The sequence below is a fragment of the Varroa destructor genome, unplaced genomic scaffold (genome assembly GCF_002443255.2).
Source record: "Varroa destructor unplaced genomic scaffold, Vdes_3.0 BEIS01000007.1, whole genome shotgun sequence".
Classification (NCBI taxonomy): Eukaryota; Metazoa; Arthropoda; class Arachnida; order Mesostigmata; family Varroidae; genus Varroa; species Varroa destructor.
In genome coordinates, this window is record NW_019211460.1 from 4,716,889 (window position 1) to 4,731,636 (window position 14,748).

Sequence of the window (14,748 nt, forward strand, 5' to 3'; positions counted from 1 at the left end):
TTTGTTTTAAATGCTATTGTTTTCGGTAATTTGATATAATCTTTCTATTCAAAGAAAATATCTTTAATCTATCTTTAATACTTGTTTTAGTTTTTAGTAAAGAATATTCTCATATTGCTTTCATTAAGGTTAATATTTGCGGAGTAATTTCAATTGAATAATAATTGTTGGTGCACATCAATTAATTACTCAGTTGTGATTTCCTTGCAATAAGCTCACAGTAAAGTTCACTGCAACCTTGTGCTTTTATTGTTATTATAGCTAATAAAATGCTTTGATAAAGACATGTGCGATGAAATAAAGCTTAAACATATTTAGTTAAACACACACTGTTTTCTGTGGAAGTAGGATTATGATGTCAATTACTATTAAAGTAGATACAGATTTGAAATTAGGATTATTAATTTTAAACTGAAAATTAAAATAAAATTTGCAAAATAGGGGCAAGTGCGTGAAAAAGGTTTATACATGATCTTCTGAACGATATACGGAAACCAACTGAAATTTGAATAACTTTGATCCAATTCAAGAAGCTACATAACGACGTTCAACGTAGTACAGAAGTTCCACACTCGATTGCTAAGCTACTTGCCTGTGAGGAAAATTATACTTGTCTGCTAGCTGTTGATATTTTTTATGTGGGCTGCCTAGCGCAGCTGTTGGAATTACAAAGAAGTTTCGTCTGATTTAGGTGGCGTCGTTGTTATTTTCCTGCTGCTCGGACCGTCGACACGGTTGTTTGTATTGTCGACGGACTCGTTATCGCCTCCGTTGCTTTTGCTGTTGTAGGCGAGATTACAATGTTTATATGGCGGATGTCGTGTTCGTAGAGAGCTAGTGCTATTGTATACGGAAGATAAGAAGGAGAGGAGTATAGCTGGCTGGCTGATATTGACGGAGAAGAAGATGGCGACTGTCGTCATTGCAGCAGCAGCAACAGTCCTAGCAGCAGAAGACCCAGTAGCGACCACCGCCGAACCCCCACAGAAACAGCATAAGCACGACTATGAGCACAGGACAAGTTTCGACGAGCAACAACAATTCCTTTCCTTGTCCATATTCCGTTCACCATAACAGTGTAGTTCCGGTAAGGCAGTAAGCATCGGGAATATGGTTAGCGCCAAGCAGGGTTACTCGCGTCACGGCAATAATTGAACTGCAACAGAACGAAGTAGGATAGCTGTTCTACTAGAAGATTGTGGTGATTTGCGAGTCACTGTTCTGTTAAAGCGATAGTAAGGGTGCCTGCTGGAGCTGATATTATTACGCTTTCGGCGGGTCCCTGTCTCTCTTTTTCCAGTCCTGTCTCGGCGTTCGTGTATTACGCCAAAATTATTTGTCTGATTAGTGCCTACGATAAAAAGACAGCTATGCTAATGAATGCAATCGGAATGAAGGCAGAACAGCAACAACGGCGTTCAAATCATGCTTGTCGACTAAGTAGCATTGAATTGTTTAGTTTAACCTTCGTTAACTTCTCCTTGCATGTATAACTTGCCCGGGCTGTACTACTTCGTCTAAATCGGATATCCTCTAAGCGAATGAGGTGGACCGCAGTTACGCATGCACAAAGTACAAAAACACAAGCATAAAAAAACATGACACGAACGTGTTGTGTCGGGCACGTCTGTCGATAAACAAATTGCTGCAGCCTTCTCGGCTATTTCTACAAAGAAAAAGACAGGAGACAGACGATTTTTCCAGGACGTCGCCGCCGTAATCTTCATTTATTCTGTTCACTAGATCGAATCGAAAGATTTTCACTGCCGTTATTATCATCGTGTCATCTTATTGTCACCAGCATAACCATCATCACCCGCTGCTGTGCTTGTGTGTCCGAACATGTTCTTAACGGTGTTCCTAAATACGCGTGCGTGTGTGCCGATGTAAATGATTCAACTGTTCCATCTACAATCGGATTTTACTAGACTGAAGATATATATCAATTCATATATATATATATATATATATATATATATATATATATATATATATATACATATATATATGTATATATATATAGATACATTAGGTGAAAGAAGAAGCGGAAGGTAAGAATGTTTAAGAAGAATTGTATGCGTTTGTTAGAACTCAGTGTAATTCCAGGACAACATTGTTACGTCATAGCCAAAGAAAAAAGAACTTGAATAACAAGGTTCTTCGACTTCTTAATTCTCCTCATTGCTCACTGCTTAATTATTCCATTCCCACATAGCCAGCGCTGTCCTGAAACGCTGTGCTGATTACACACGTTCGGAAGTATAATAGCTATGTGAACGTTTGGTAAAAAAGGCAGCCACCAATCATCACTGCCGATGTCCTCTAAACATCGACAACAGAGAAACAACGATTCAGAAACAACAGTTTAGGGTACACATCTGTGGCTACTGTTTTTTATATCCTAGTGGAGTGTTGAACGTCTCGTCGGATATGCTGAGTCCTATATTAAGTGCTGGATTTTATCATTAGACCTTGTTATATCCTCCGGACAAAAGGATCTCTCGCAAAAAGTGACGGCATGCATCCGTTAACGAAAGCGGTTCAGCTGACGTCGCCGCCTTGCAACTGCAACGAAGAAACTGTTACTCTTGTGTAGAAGGGTACGTATGTAACGCTATTCAACACACTAAGTTCGCACAAAGATTTGTATAGTATAGACATCCATTATTCATGTTTTCATCTTACATACTTCAATCCGCAGCGAATTAGTCGATATGTTTGCCTTCAGAGCCTGGGAACAGCTTTGGTGGGCAAGGTTCGAAATCCGGCACAAACACTCCTTGTGCTGTGCTGGGGATAGCCGTCTGGAACGATGCTTATGGGACAGACATGAAAATCGAAGCACTTACAATGTATTAAATGTCTGTATATGTAATATATGATTATTACAATATTCATCGCGTTAGAATATATACCATGTTGGTATTGAGTAGTTCATTGCAACAATATGATATAGATGCTCTACAATCGTATACTGCATTCATATGTGCTTATGCGTGCATTTCTTGATAGGTTTTTTTTCAATAATATGAATCAGAAGCTTGAGCATCAACATCGATGCTTTTTCTTTACTCCTTTGGAACTTATTTCTAACCCTACATTTAACAGTTCAGTGTTCGATTTTTCCACTTTATTTCTTCCACTTTGATTTCTTCTTTAACTCCGCCGAGGTTGTGATTTACGCATAATTAGGTTTTTTGTTTATTTACTTTAACAAACAGTCTAATTACTCAAATAAGCAAAATCTGTTTGATTTGTGAGGTATAGTATAAGATTTTGATTTTTCATTTTTATTTAATAGTATTTAAATTCAGTTGCGCTGTATATTTTGGTTGCGTATTTAGGTCTTTTATCTGCAAACCATGGCTCTATATAAGTTGAATGAACTTAAATTTGTAAATATGCAAAACTTATTCAGTCATCATAGAGATATGGCTGTAGGTTGCCATATAAACTGACGGAAATATCTTAAACACGCCGTCTCCGTAACTTGTTTGAAATGCTCCTGATCGAGTTGCAGGCAATAGGCTTTTAGCGCGGAAAGTATTTTTCAGATCGAATCCGATTTGCGGATATTCGTAACGTTTGATAGTAAAATGGCAGTTGATGTGTAAGTAGCGGGCTAAGGTGGGTTTCCACGAAACCGCAAACCCCAACTTCTACCCTATGCTATACGTGAAGTTTATATTGGATTGTCGAAAATGAATTGACCCAAAAACTAAAATTGAAGCAAATATTATATGTCAAAATAATATTAATAAAATACATGCGCATCACTTTGGTGAAAGACGTTCTGCTGTTTTGTTAATAACACCATGATCCCATTATTATAAAACATCTGGGCGATAAAATAGTGGCGTGTGATTTTTGTATCCCTCCATTAAAACTAAGTTAACACTGTTAAGTTTCGCACAAACCGAAACATTGATGGTAGTCTGATAGTACATGATCTGGGTACTACGGCGGATGTATTTAAATTACCCATCTAAATTTTCTTAATCTTTGCCAAGTAGCCAAGGACGGATGTGGTCTGACGCGGCCTCTTCTGTTCGCTAATTCCTGTCTGTTTTTTCAATGACCTGTTGTAATCTTGTAAGTTATTGACAGAAATCCGAATCAATCATTTTGCCAGGCGGCAGTAATGCGTAAGGTATGATTTCTTTGCAAAATCCACCAAACACATAGCATCCGCTTCTTTTTGCGTCGGCCTGGGCTACAGATTGTGGAACACATTTTGATTTGCACATTATTGTCGTATGTGATCCACTTCTCATAACCCTTAATCAACCGATTTATAAATACCTAGATTTCGTTGCGTCTGTGTAGAGCTGCGCAGATGGAACCCTTTGACGTCAATTCGTGTTCAAACATGGATCTCTTTATAGCCAACTTGCTTGAAATGGTTTAAAACTAGCGATAGATGTTACTACTTGAGCGACATCATGGCTACTCACGAGTTGGTCTAGTTCAGCTTGTGCAATAAGTTAATCAACTGGTCGACCACAACAAGAGGCATTTGTCGCAAAACTGTTTCTTCGTTTTTTTCGATACACATCTTGATCATAAAAATCATACTTTTTTTCGGTCTGAGCATCATCTGCATCTTTATCGGAATAAAATTGTCCATATAGCTAATTTTTGCAGGAACTTATGGATGCCTACGATGCCCATCTTGCCTACGATTTTAGCACATTTTAGTGCATATTACTGTTCAACCCCAGCTTTCAACGGACATTATTACCTGAGCGACGTGATTTTAAAGTCATATAGCTAGAAAAACAATCTATACCTTTTCGACAACCCAATATAAAATACTTACAAAAATTCATCATGGATCTGCACCATATTAACGTCGGAGCAAATAGTTACTAACAGGATCCTGTTGGCCGCTTTAAGTAATTGCAAATTAAACCAATCATACCGCTTGCATGTCAGAAATTGACAGTCCGATAGTCTCACACGATCCAGATACGTGCCTGCTTTAGGACAAGCGAGCGACTCATTCGTAGAGACAAAACCAGATGGGAATAAAAATTAAAAGAGTTTACTAGCAACATGCGAGGTAAAACGGCGGCAATAACATTGAGGTTCCCACAGCAAACAGGATGAAAGCTTTGTGCGTTAATTACACTGAAATAGGTGGAAAACTCGCTTCTCTAAATTGCTGAAAACGGCCAAAATAAAAAAATGTCCGTCACCCAAACGCAAACTAACTGGATGTTTTAGCCATTAGTCGATGACGAAAATAAATCTTCAGGAATAAGAATATTCCTAAATCAACTCTGACACTCCACTTCGCATCGCCGTATATTCATTTACACGACTGAAATCAGTTAGTGAACAGCATGCTGCTCCAGAAGTGTTAATAGCTATATGTTAACTAATATGCATAGATGCATACAATATTCGACTGTAGAGAAGTAAGTAGTGAAGCGAGAACAGATTATGATTCATGTTTCGGTAACCTGTAAATCGGCTTCATATATTTATAATTGGTCTTTACTCAAAATAAGTGTTACCATATTCTATTAGGTTCATAATAATTGGTTACAGTTTCGATCTGCATGTGTTTCGAGCAGCAACGATACATACCACACAAGCTGTGTGTACAGAAGGAGTTGTTTTTATATAACTCGATAATTTGTGAAGCCTAGATTCTGTGACAGCTGTCATCAAAAAGGCGGTAGATGCATCATGGCTATTAGAAAAATGTTTGTTGTGTGTAGCTATCGAATTGCTTGTTTGTGTTATTGGGTATTGACTTAGCTTGAGATCAATGCGCACATTTTGTAAGTGTGCTTAATATATATATAGATTTACCATGAGCACTTGTCGTCTGTTCTTATATGCTTTGTGCATTTGATAAATAGACCGGCGCAAGATAAGTAAGTTAAATAGTGCGCCAGATAAGTCCATCCTTGATTTGGCTGACCCTTTAAGACAAGAACCTTAGTCATAGGGAGGCAGTTTTATGAAATGTTGACTCTTTATTAGCGTTATATCTGCTAGGAAGGAGATCGGAAATGAAACCGTATGTTTTCAGAATATGTACTTCTGGCTTTTGAGATACTTACGACACTGCTACTAGAGTCATAAGGTACACACTAGACCCCTTAACCACGTGTCCTTCACATGAGTCTTCCCAGCTTTGTATTTTCGGCACTGTTTTTTCCTAGAAAATATCCCTCCCTTTGATGTCAAATTCCTCTAATGATTTGGTAGGATGTCAAATCGTAGTCATAATTTTTCGTGCATAAGTTCAGGTCCTCTGTATTTCGTGTCTGTGCCATAATAATGTTTCAACTTACTTTCTCGCTTTCACATTTTTCGCTCTTTTGCTACTTTAAAAAAAATCACACATTTAAAAATTTCAAAACCTTGTGAGCTCTTCATTCTTCGTAGAAATTACTTTTTTTTGAAAGAGATCCCTCAAAAATGTTTTGCATGAATGCCACGAATTCTAATCCATATGTTTCGTAACAGACGGGCAATCTGGCCCCAGTGATGACATAGTTGGTGGCATCTTGGCCCGCAAAACTTTAAAAATACATGGTGGCTTGGATTTAAATTCGAGTGTAGACACAATCCGTTGCGCTGAGGGGTAGCCATCTGGTCATGTGCCCAACAGCGATACCGGGCATAAAGCACGAAAAATTTAACCTAGCCGAGTTTTATGGCCAGTCTAAACCGCATTTAAAAAACTGCGTAGGATAAGCAACATACGCGCCTTGGCAGCACGTCATATCCTTGAAAAAATAAAACAGCGCTTATGGATACGGTTTTTTATTATTATAGTCTTATAGATGCAGTAATCATTTTTTATAGCACGCCTAACGAGCGTGGGATTATTTGAACTATAATGGACCGCTAATGTCGCTGACGAATTCTCAGAATATGGCTGCTGTCTATTCTGGGTTCTGTGTTTTGAGACATAGGATCCTGTTGTTGTTCAGTTCACTTCCAAAAGTGCAACCTTTTAGTGAGCTAGCACCGCGGCAATTGGCTAGAAGCAATGGTAACCTTTTTCGGGGCATTAAACGAGGCCCTAAAATTAGGACTCGAAGAACTTACATAATTCTTATAACAACAAATTTTTGTGGTGGACTAAATGAAAGATTTATTACGATTCAATTAATGCATAGCAGTCGGCGGCAGCAGTAAACCGTGAAATTCTGTAAGCTTACATTACTGGCGCAGTCAAGGGGATTCTTGAATGAGTCACTGGCTCTCATATCCTTCAAACTGTGTGTTGAGGTCTGAGAAGCTAAGCATTAAGGGATGTACATTACCGACAGATTTCATCCACAACGAATCGGAATGTCGCTTCAATCCCAAGCAAAACTATGAACCAACATGAAATCTTCGTATGGCTCATAGAGCGTCCCGAGACAAGGATCCTTTCATACCATTGTGGTGAACAAATCGATGTTTCAACCTATATAAAAATCTGGCTTTAATTATATTATAATCCTTATAGCCGGCAAGCAAGAATGCTCTATATTGATGCAATAAACATTTACGTACAACTATTTATAAATAACGCGAGTTGATCACCAACAAGTGGGCATTATTAAATTTATCTTTTTGATGAACAAAATGGCGATTTGTTCACTAAGATTTATTTTTTTGTGTTCTTCTTGCGCTGACAGCCACAGCCACCACACCTCAGTGGTGGGCTGAGGGCCCTAAACAAAACACCGTCGGCCGTCGGCCGAAATAGGCCGCGGCAGTCGGTGGTGGTATGGACGAGCGCGTTCCCATTAATGGTCTTCCGCCCGGCTATGCGTCTGGTCTGGGTTTGGGCTTACCGCCCCACCCCCTCACAAGCATTGGCGGTGGTGGTGGTGGGAACAGGCCTCAGCAAGGTGGAGCTGCTTTTTCCTCTGGAACTTCGGCATATCACGGAGCTTCTGGTTTGCATCACCCCACTCCGCTTGGCCCGGTGCCAACGAGTGCAGGCGCATCTAATATCGCTTACGGGCTGGCAACTAGGCCGCAAACGCCAACCTCATCGCAAACGCAACAGCAGCAACAACAGGTATATTTGTAGATATAAGTTTATTCTCCAGTATTATATTTTATACACTGACACGATATTTAGTACCGGTAAAAGTTCCGCAAAATGACTTACACCATTAAGTCATTTCGAGCATCTGAAGGTAACAAACGTCGGCCAAGTAAGTAATTGTCTGCACGCCACGTTGGCAGTTCTAAACAAAGAGGAATGCCACACATTTTGATATCGGTCCATCTTAGTGAAATGGGCGTTAATTACATTTATTAAAGTGTTGTTTACCGAACTGTGGACATTATTGTTAGGCGTGAAAGTAATCAAAGATGGTTCTTGAAATATTTCTAGCCGCTATATGTTCCGGCCTTGTTGGCCACCCCCGGTCCGATTTCGGCAACAGGACTTTCGTCAAAACTCGACTATACAACGACGGGAGCACCGCCTTCCGGACTTACGCCAGGTAACCTCTATTTCCACATTAGTTATATGTGATAGTCCAAGATCATGACGAGCTTAAGACTACATTGATCTGTGTATGTATTGCAGAACCTAAGTCGTAAAACCAATGTCATGGACAATTCTGCGATTCGTTTATTTTTACGTACGACTTTCCTATATCTAAGTATCTTCCGCACCTGCAAATAATAACCAATAAGAAGTCGTTTAGAATGAGCAAATCAGATATCGCCTTCATTTACATCTTTTGTAAAATTCTTTAATCATTCTTCTGTTTCAGTTCCATACGGAAGCATGACTGGTCTGCCATCGGCAGGCCTTTCATCAAGTTATCCGATGCCGCCTTTTGGTGGCGCGCCGGTGTTATATCACCCTTCTCCAACAGCGCCGATGGCAGGGTAAATATAGAGTTTTGTTCACTCCCATGACTCTTGGCTTTCAGTGCATTCCATGATTTTTAATATTTAATACGGCACATTATCAAAAAACGCATTATTAAGTGGCGGCTGGTTGCGTAGTTAGATAGTTCCGAACTCGTTCATTTCAGGTATATTTCGTCATCGTATGCCACCCAGCAGGCATTGTTGAATGCACAAGCGGCAAGTTCTCTGGCTCTGCCACCTTATTATGGCCATCCGGCAACACCTTCACCTTCTCCCTTGTATTCTCCCGCTCCTTCGGTGGATGGAACTTCTGAAGCTCTACACGCCAAAATGTTGTCACAGACACCTACTTGCCAAACAGCCCTAACGGGGAGCTTTAAAAAGAACGCTCCACTTCATTCAAGTCCATTTCTATCAGCAACTTCGACATCGACGACATCAGTCATTCTCCCAGGTATGGCTCGATAATTGTGTTATAACATATATGAGTCCTCCGTTTTTGAGGTACTGCGCTACTTTAAGCAACTCTAATCGGACAAGACAGTTGAACCGAACCTGGTCCAAAATGAGTTCTGGAAAATTGCGTGTGACATTTTCCTTTGCTACACAAATCTATTCAGTAGTTGTGTACGATATTGTCACTTCCCCACACGCTGAAATTAAGTCTTCATAAGCGTAATATTTTAAAGAAAAAAACAACCCGTTTGAGCAATTTTCTTGGATGGCAAAAAAACTGCTGCTGCTGCAAATTTATGGCTTATCTTATCACAGATCGGCTGACAAAATTTCTGGAAGTTTGCTCACGTATGCGTTTAAGACGTTAAATAGTATGAATTTTAACCTTCACGGCATGTATTATGCTGCTTCAAGAGGTAGACCGTGTCAGTCGTGATTTAAAATTGGTACTCTCTGCTGTGTACAAGTTTCGACAAAATGGATAACAACATTGCTGCATACCAATGGTCTTGAATCGAGTCGGTCTGATGTCCAGCAAGCTCTCGCCAGGGCTTTAGTGTTACGTGAATGAGGCTCAACTGTTGATCAACATAAACGATACAGAAGCCATGCACTTCCACCGTAGAGGCCGCCGTACCGTTCCCGACACATTCCGCATAAATAGAACGATGCTGTAGTACGTAAAGATTTCAAGTATCTGGGGGTGTGCTTGCCCACGAACGGCTAAACTTTTGCTCAGCACATCACGAAGACCGTGCGGCAAGCTGTAGTTGCAAGTGTGGGAATATGTGCATCCTCAAGACTTATTGAGCACGGCTTTGGCGTAGTTTGAAATAAACGTGTCCTTGATTGCTTACTAGAACATCCAAATTGTTTAGGAACGCTTCTTCTCAAAGCAGCTGGAAAGATTTGACTAAGTAAGACATTCATTCTCGAAGCAAGCCGTAGATCTGCATCGTTCATCATTGCACAAGTATGTGTAGACGGCACACTGATATTTAAAGAGGATCTGGGACGTAAATCCAAACTCAGTACAATTGATCATGGCTTCTATGACACAGAAGTTATAACAAATAGAGCTTGGAAACCGCCAAGCAGAACAGACCGGCACATAGTTACACGTTTTGCGGCAGGTGTTTCATCACATTATATGTAGGATAGTGGGTTTTCCATCGCCAATGACTACATGTAGTGTCATTAGGAAGCCCCTCCGATTGGGCACACCGGTCGTAAAATTAAAAATTTTTGAATGCGTACATTCGTAGAATAAAATCATCTTTATATATATATATATATATATATATTTGATAGGCCACCTGACATCTCCTCTACACGGCGGGAGTTTTCAATCAATGACACCTGGTGCCACACCGGGTGTCACACCAAGTCCTGCACCTCCCACGCCTTCAACACCTACGTTACAAAAGGTAAAAAATGCATGCCTTATATTCGTAAGGTCGAAAATTTATATTTCTAATTAGATTAACAAGAACAGAAGCTAACATATACCGATTGTGATCCACTACAAAATGTATATGTATACCAATACTGAATACCTTGTTACAGTCAACTTCCAGCTGATTTTATTTTCTATAAAAAATTGCACCTGCATGTGATATGTATAGATTAGTAAATTTAATAAAATTAGAATAACGTAATCACGTTCCAACAGCACTATCCTTATTTCTAACATTTCATTACTCTTTCATTAGCCAACCCCTACAAAAGTTGTAAAAGGAGGTATTAATCCACTGTTCTCAGCCGAGCACCTGTTTGGCCACCAATTGCACGCAACCCAAGTAGGTGCGCAAGGTCTTCAACCCAGCAGCGTTTTAACTGGTGGGGGTCACCAAGGGATATCACCCCATTCTGGTATAACTGGCCTGCAGGGGCTACCAGGGCCTATGATGCAGCCGCCTGGACCGGCACTCCATTCTCCAGGTGGCACTGTCGTAAAACGGGAACGGGTGCGTGACGTATTTCAATACAATTCAATTACAGTGTATAGTATACAATTCAATGTATAGTAGTTTACAGTATACAATTCAAATACAGTTTGCTACCTTTCGTGCGCTTTTAACTTTTACCACGTCATGCTTACGTTAGATCGTTAAAAAACTAATTATTGCTGCTCGTATCCCTTAAATGTCCGTACATATAGAGTTGCAACAGTAAATATATATACAGCACCACATAAGGGCCTTCTAATTTGTCAAGAGATGTTTTTTTTTATATAAAAGGTTACGTAAATTTCGACAAAACTGAAAGCATAATGTAGAGCTTCGAAGTAACGCGACCCGCTTGAAATATATTTTTGTTTCGACCTTCTTGTTGAGGATAGCATTGCAGGTACATAAGGAAAAAATGGGCCTCTGCCACTGCAAATTTTGTATAGTAACAAGTGTTTCTTTTACAATTACTATTAGTTAATATGGTTCACCATACGGGTACGGCAGTTATGGCGGATTATTCATGTGTTCTTTTTACATCAGACGAGTCCCGTGGTGAAGCGAGAAAGTCCTTCGCCTCTCGGCGTCGCACGTAACGGCAACGGAGGCAGTACTCTTACTTCAGGTTTCCCGGTGACTACGCTTCCTGCACCTACGCCAATTCATCCTACAGGCCCAGTCCTTATTAAACCCAAACCAGAAATGCCAGCTAAACCAAAGGTGAAAGAACTCAAATATTTTACTTTGTCTTTTTAGCTGAAAACATTGTACTTAAACATTTTGTTTAGCTTGCTTAAAAGTTCATTAAAACGTAGCGAATATGTTATACGAACGTCATTTATACATAGCGGGGCCAATCTTTAGGCAGACATGCACGCATATTTGAGCCAATGCGCTTCGTAGTTCTACTGAACAACTAAACAGATTAACTTACTATAAATGTTTATGATCATTTGCTTCTCTAGGCGATACTTCCAAAACCACAGCCGGTATTGGCGACTGCACAAAGTTACCCGTATCGGCCTATGATGAAAATAGAACCCACTTCTGTTGGGTCGCCTCTCTCCCATGCCACCATGCTCGGGCTACCAGTAATGGCCGGTATATCTGGCTTGCCAAGTGGTCATCCATCCCATCCTTCGACAGCGCTCTCAAACCACCATCCACCCGTACTCGCGCATCAACCAGCTGCATCTCTTTCACAAATGGCTTCACTTTCCTATACAGCGCCCTTGTCTCATCCTAGATTAACATCGAGTGTGACTTCGTCCTCACATTCATCATCCATCGGGCCATTATCAAGTCATCCTGGTATTTCCAGTGTAAACAACCACTTACCTCCGTCTGCTGCTGCTGCTGCGGCAGTTGCTTGTGTTTCATCTTCATCTTCGCCTGCACCCCCGCCTACATCAAGTGCTGCCGCTGCAGCAGCAGCTCACGCGGCGTTTGCAGCCGCCGGGTACCATCCGGCATATGCTGCAGCAGCGGCAGCAGCTGTTTTTCATCAACAACACCAACAAGACCTGGCTATCAGTAATCAGCAGGTTGAAAACCATCGACAAATGTCGCTTCAGACAGGAGGGACTATGTTGATGCCTCAGCCTCGCAATAGTCATTCGATGCCTCTCAGGTACAAGTCACAGAAAACATAGAACCAATAGCCATCTGCATGAATGGTCCCTCCCAAAAAAAGACACATCAACCGTATTCTATTTTGTGAGGCGGCAGTTTAGTCAATCCCAACTGCGCGCAGAGCCTATAGAATGAGCCAAAATTATATTGAAACGATAATACTAGCAAGTCTCAAATATCTGATTACTTCATAGTAGTTAAATACTTAAAGCACTTGTTGGCATTGCAGTGACTTCATGCTATTCTAACTTAACTTGAAAATATTTTGAATGTTTTACTTTTACTAGGGTTCATAATTGAAAAATCTGGTCCTAGTGAAATAAAGATTGACTTAAAGGAAGATCTATTAGTTTTTAGTACAAATCGCCCTTAGTTACGCAAGTGCAGATTTATTTCTCAAGGGATTCATTTCTATTTATAACATAGTTCTCGTCTTCTGTAGATTACCGGAACCGTCATTATGTTCAGGAGGAAGATCGTTCGTGTCTCATCTGAGTTCACTGTCGAAGGTTATCACGGCTACATTTGGTCAACCCGAACAAATGAGCATAAACCACCAAAAGCTGGCACAGATCAGTCAACAAAGGTAGCGCTCATTTTCTAGATTTCTTGAAATTGTATTTTATCAAAGCTGCCATCGTATAGATCCTATGTAAATACGAGTATTTTCAACCTCTTTAAGTATACAAATACAATTAATATGATAATGGAATGGCCAGTAGTCAAAATGCACTAACTTGTCCTGGAAAATACGGCGAAAGTTCCTATAGATGTAAGCTATATAAATCTCTATAATGTTCTCTCTTTCTCTACCTCTATAATAACAAAGATTACCTTTTTCAAAAGCGTTCTTTCTGAATTCGAGAGCTGATTTATTAGTGTTGCTCAACCACACCCTCACCAGGTAAATTTATCATCTTCAAAAAAGGCTCGAATAATTAAGAAGTCGGTTTTCAATTATATAAGCCATTTTAAGACGATTCTATAATTAATCTTGGTACTACTATCGTGGTGTCTTTTTCGTTGAGGTGGCAGTGCAATTCCGTGTTAGAAATCATTTGATTGACTTTTTTAGCTTTCGAAATAGTTCTTTCAAATTGGATGACGTGCTCCCTTACAAAGATAACGGCTCGATTCCGAATCGAGACGTCAGAATGATCGGCAAAACATGTTTTGCCTCTTCAGTTGTTTTTAGAGACTTTCGTCACGTTTTCTATCTTGAGTATTTACTATCGCAACTTCCTCTAATTCTTATACATAGCACGTGCAACGTAAGTTATAGAAGGAAAAGTTGCCTTGCCATCTGCCGAAGCCCTCGTGTGCAATTACATTTTCTGGTTACAACCAGCTCACCTGAATGATTTGCTATTTTTCTCTGTATGTTTTATGCGCAATACATGAAATTTTAATTAATTAAGAAAAATTAATTCCCATTTCAGTGTAATAGCAGCGGTTGCTCAACAACACAAGGAGATGGAGAAACGGAAAGAACGTGAACAAAAAGATCGTGAAAAGAAGAAGGTACTTCATATTGACAAAGGAATAACTGCGCAAAAAGCTAGAGGGTTTTCATTGATAAATTTGGAAAGCTCGAGGCAGTTTGAACTCCAAATAAACTAATTTATGTTCCTCTTCAGAAATCTAGATAGCATTTTGTTTCTGGATAGTCATTTTTTGCTCTAACCACGATTCTATGTTTACGCAACTAAAACGTTAGTGAACTCTTATTTATCAAAAGATGATCTTTTGAGTTTAGATTTGATTTAGGTTAGACTTGCGCGTTGATTTCACAAAAGTTATATTTTTTATTATAAACTTATTCACTTTCGTCTGGTAGCATTCTAAATATTTGATATATATA

The 14,748-nt window shown here is 39.8% G+C and overlaps 1 protein-coding gene across 4 annotated transcripts in view; it reads left to right on the forward strand.

The window, feature by feature from the left end:
* The first annotated feature begins 724 nt into the window (after positions 1 to 724).
* Positions 725 to 14,748, forward strand: part of LOC111253719 (uncharacterized) — a 26,701-nt gene continuing 12,677 nt past the window's right edge. Inside the window, exons 1-13 of one of the 4 annotated variants that reach the window (XM_086974469.1) lie at positions 728 to 1,087; positions 1,539 to 2,051; positions 2,470 to 2,600; positions 7,650 to 8,038; positions 8,360 to 8,471; positions 8,748 to 8,865; positions 9,015 to 9,304; positions 10,618 to 10,733; positions 11,019 to 11,273; positions 11,799 to 11,975; positions 12,221 to 12,885; positions 13,330 to 13,473; positions 14,327 to 14,408. In XM_086974469.1, the coding sequence (XP_086830595.1) occupies positions 7,742 to 8,038; positions 8,360 to 8,471; positions 8,748 to 8,865; positions 9,015 to 9,304; positions 10,618 to 10,733; positions 11,019 to 11,273; positions 11,799 to 11,975; positions 12,221 to 12,885; positions 13,330 to 13,473; positions 14,327 to 14,408 (2,256 nt within the window). In that variant the 5' untranslated portion in view covers positions 728 to 1,087; positions 1,539 to 2,051; positions 2,470 to 2,600; positions 7,650 to 7,741. Of the gene's footprint in view, positions 2,052 to 2,469; positions 2,601 to 7,649; positions 8,039 to 8,359; positions 8,472 to 8,747; positions 8,866 to 9,014; positions 9,305 to 10,617; positions 10,734 to 11,018; positions 11,274 to 11,798; positions 11,976 to 12,220; positions 12,886 to 13,329; positions 13,474 to 14,326; positions 14,409 to 14,748 lie in introns of all 4 variants that reach the window. The other 3 variants (XM_086974468.1, XR_015316686.1, XM_022813537.2) reach the window with 3 other exon arrangements.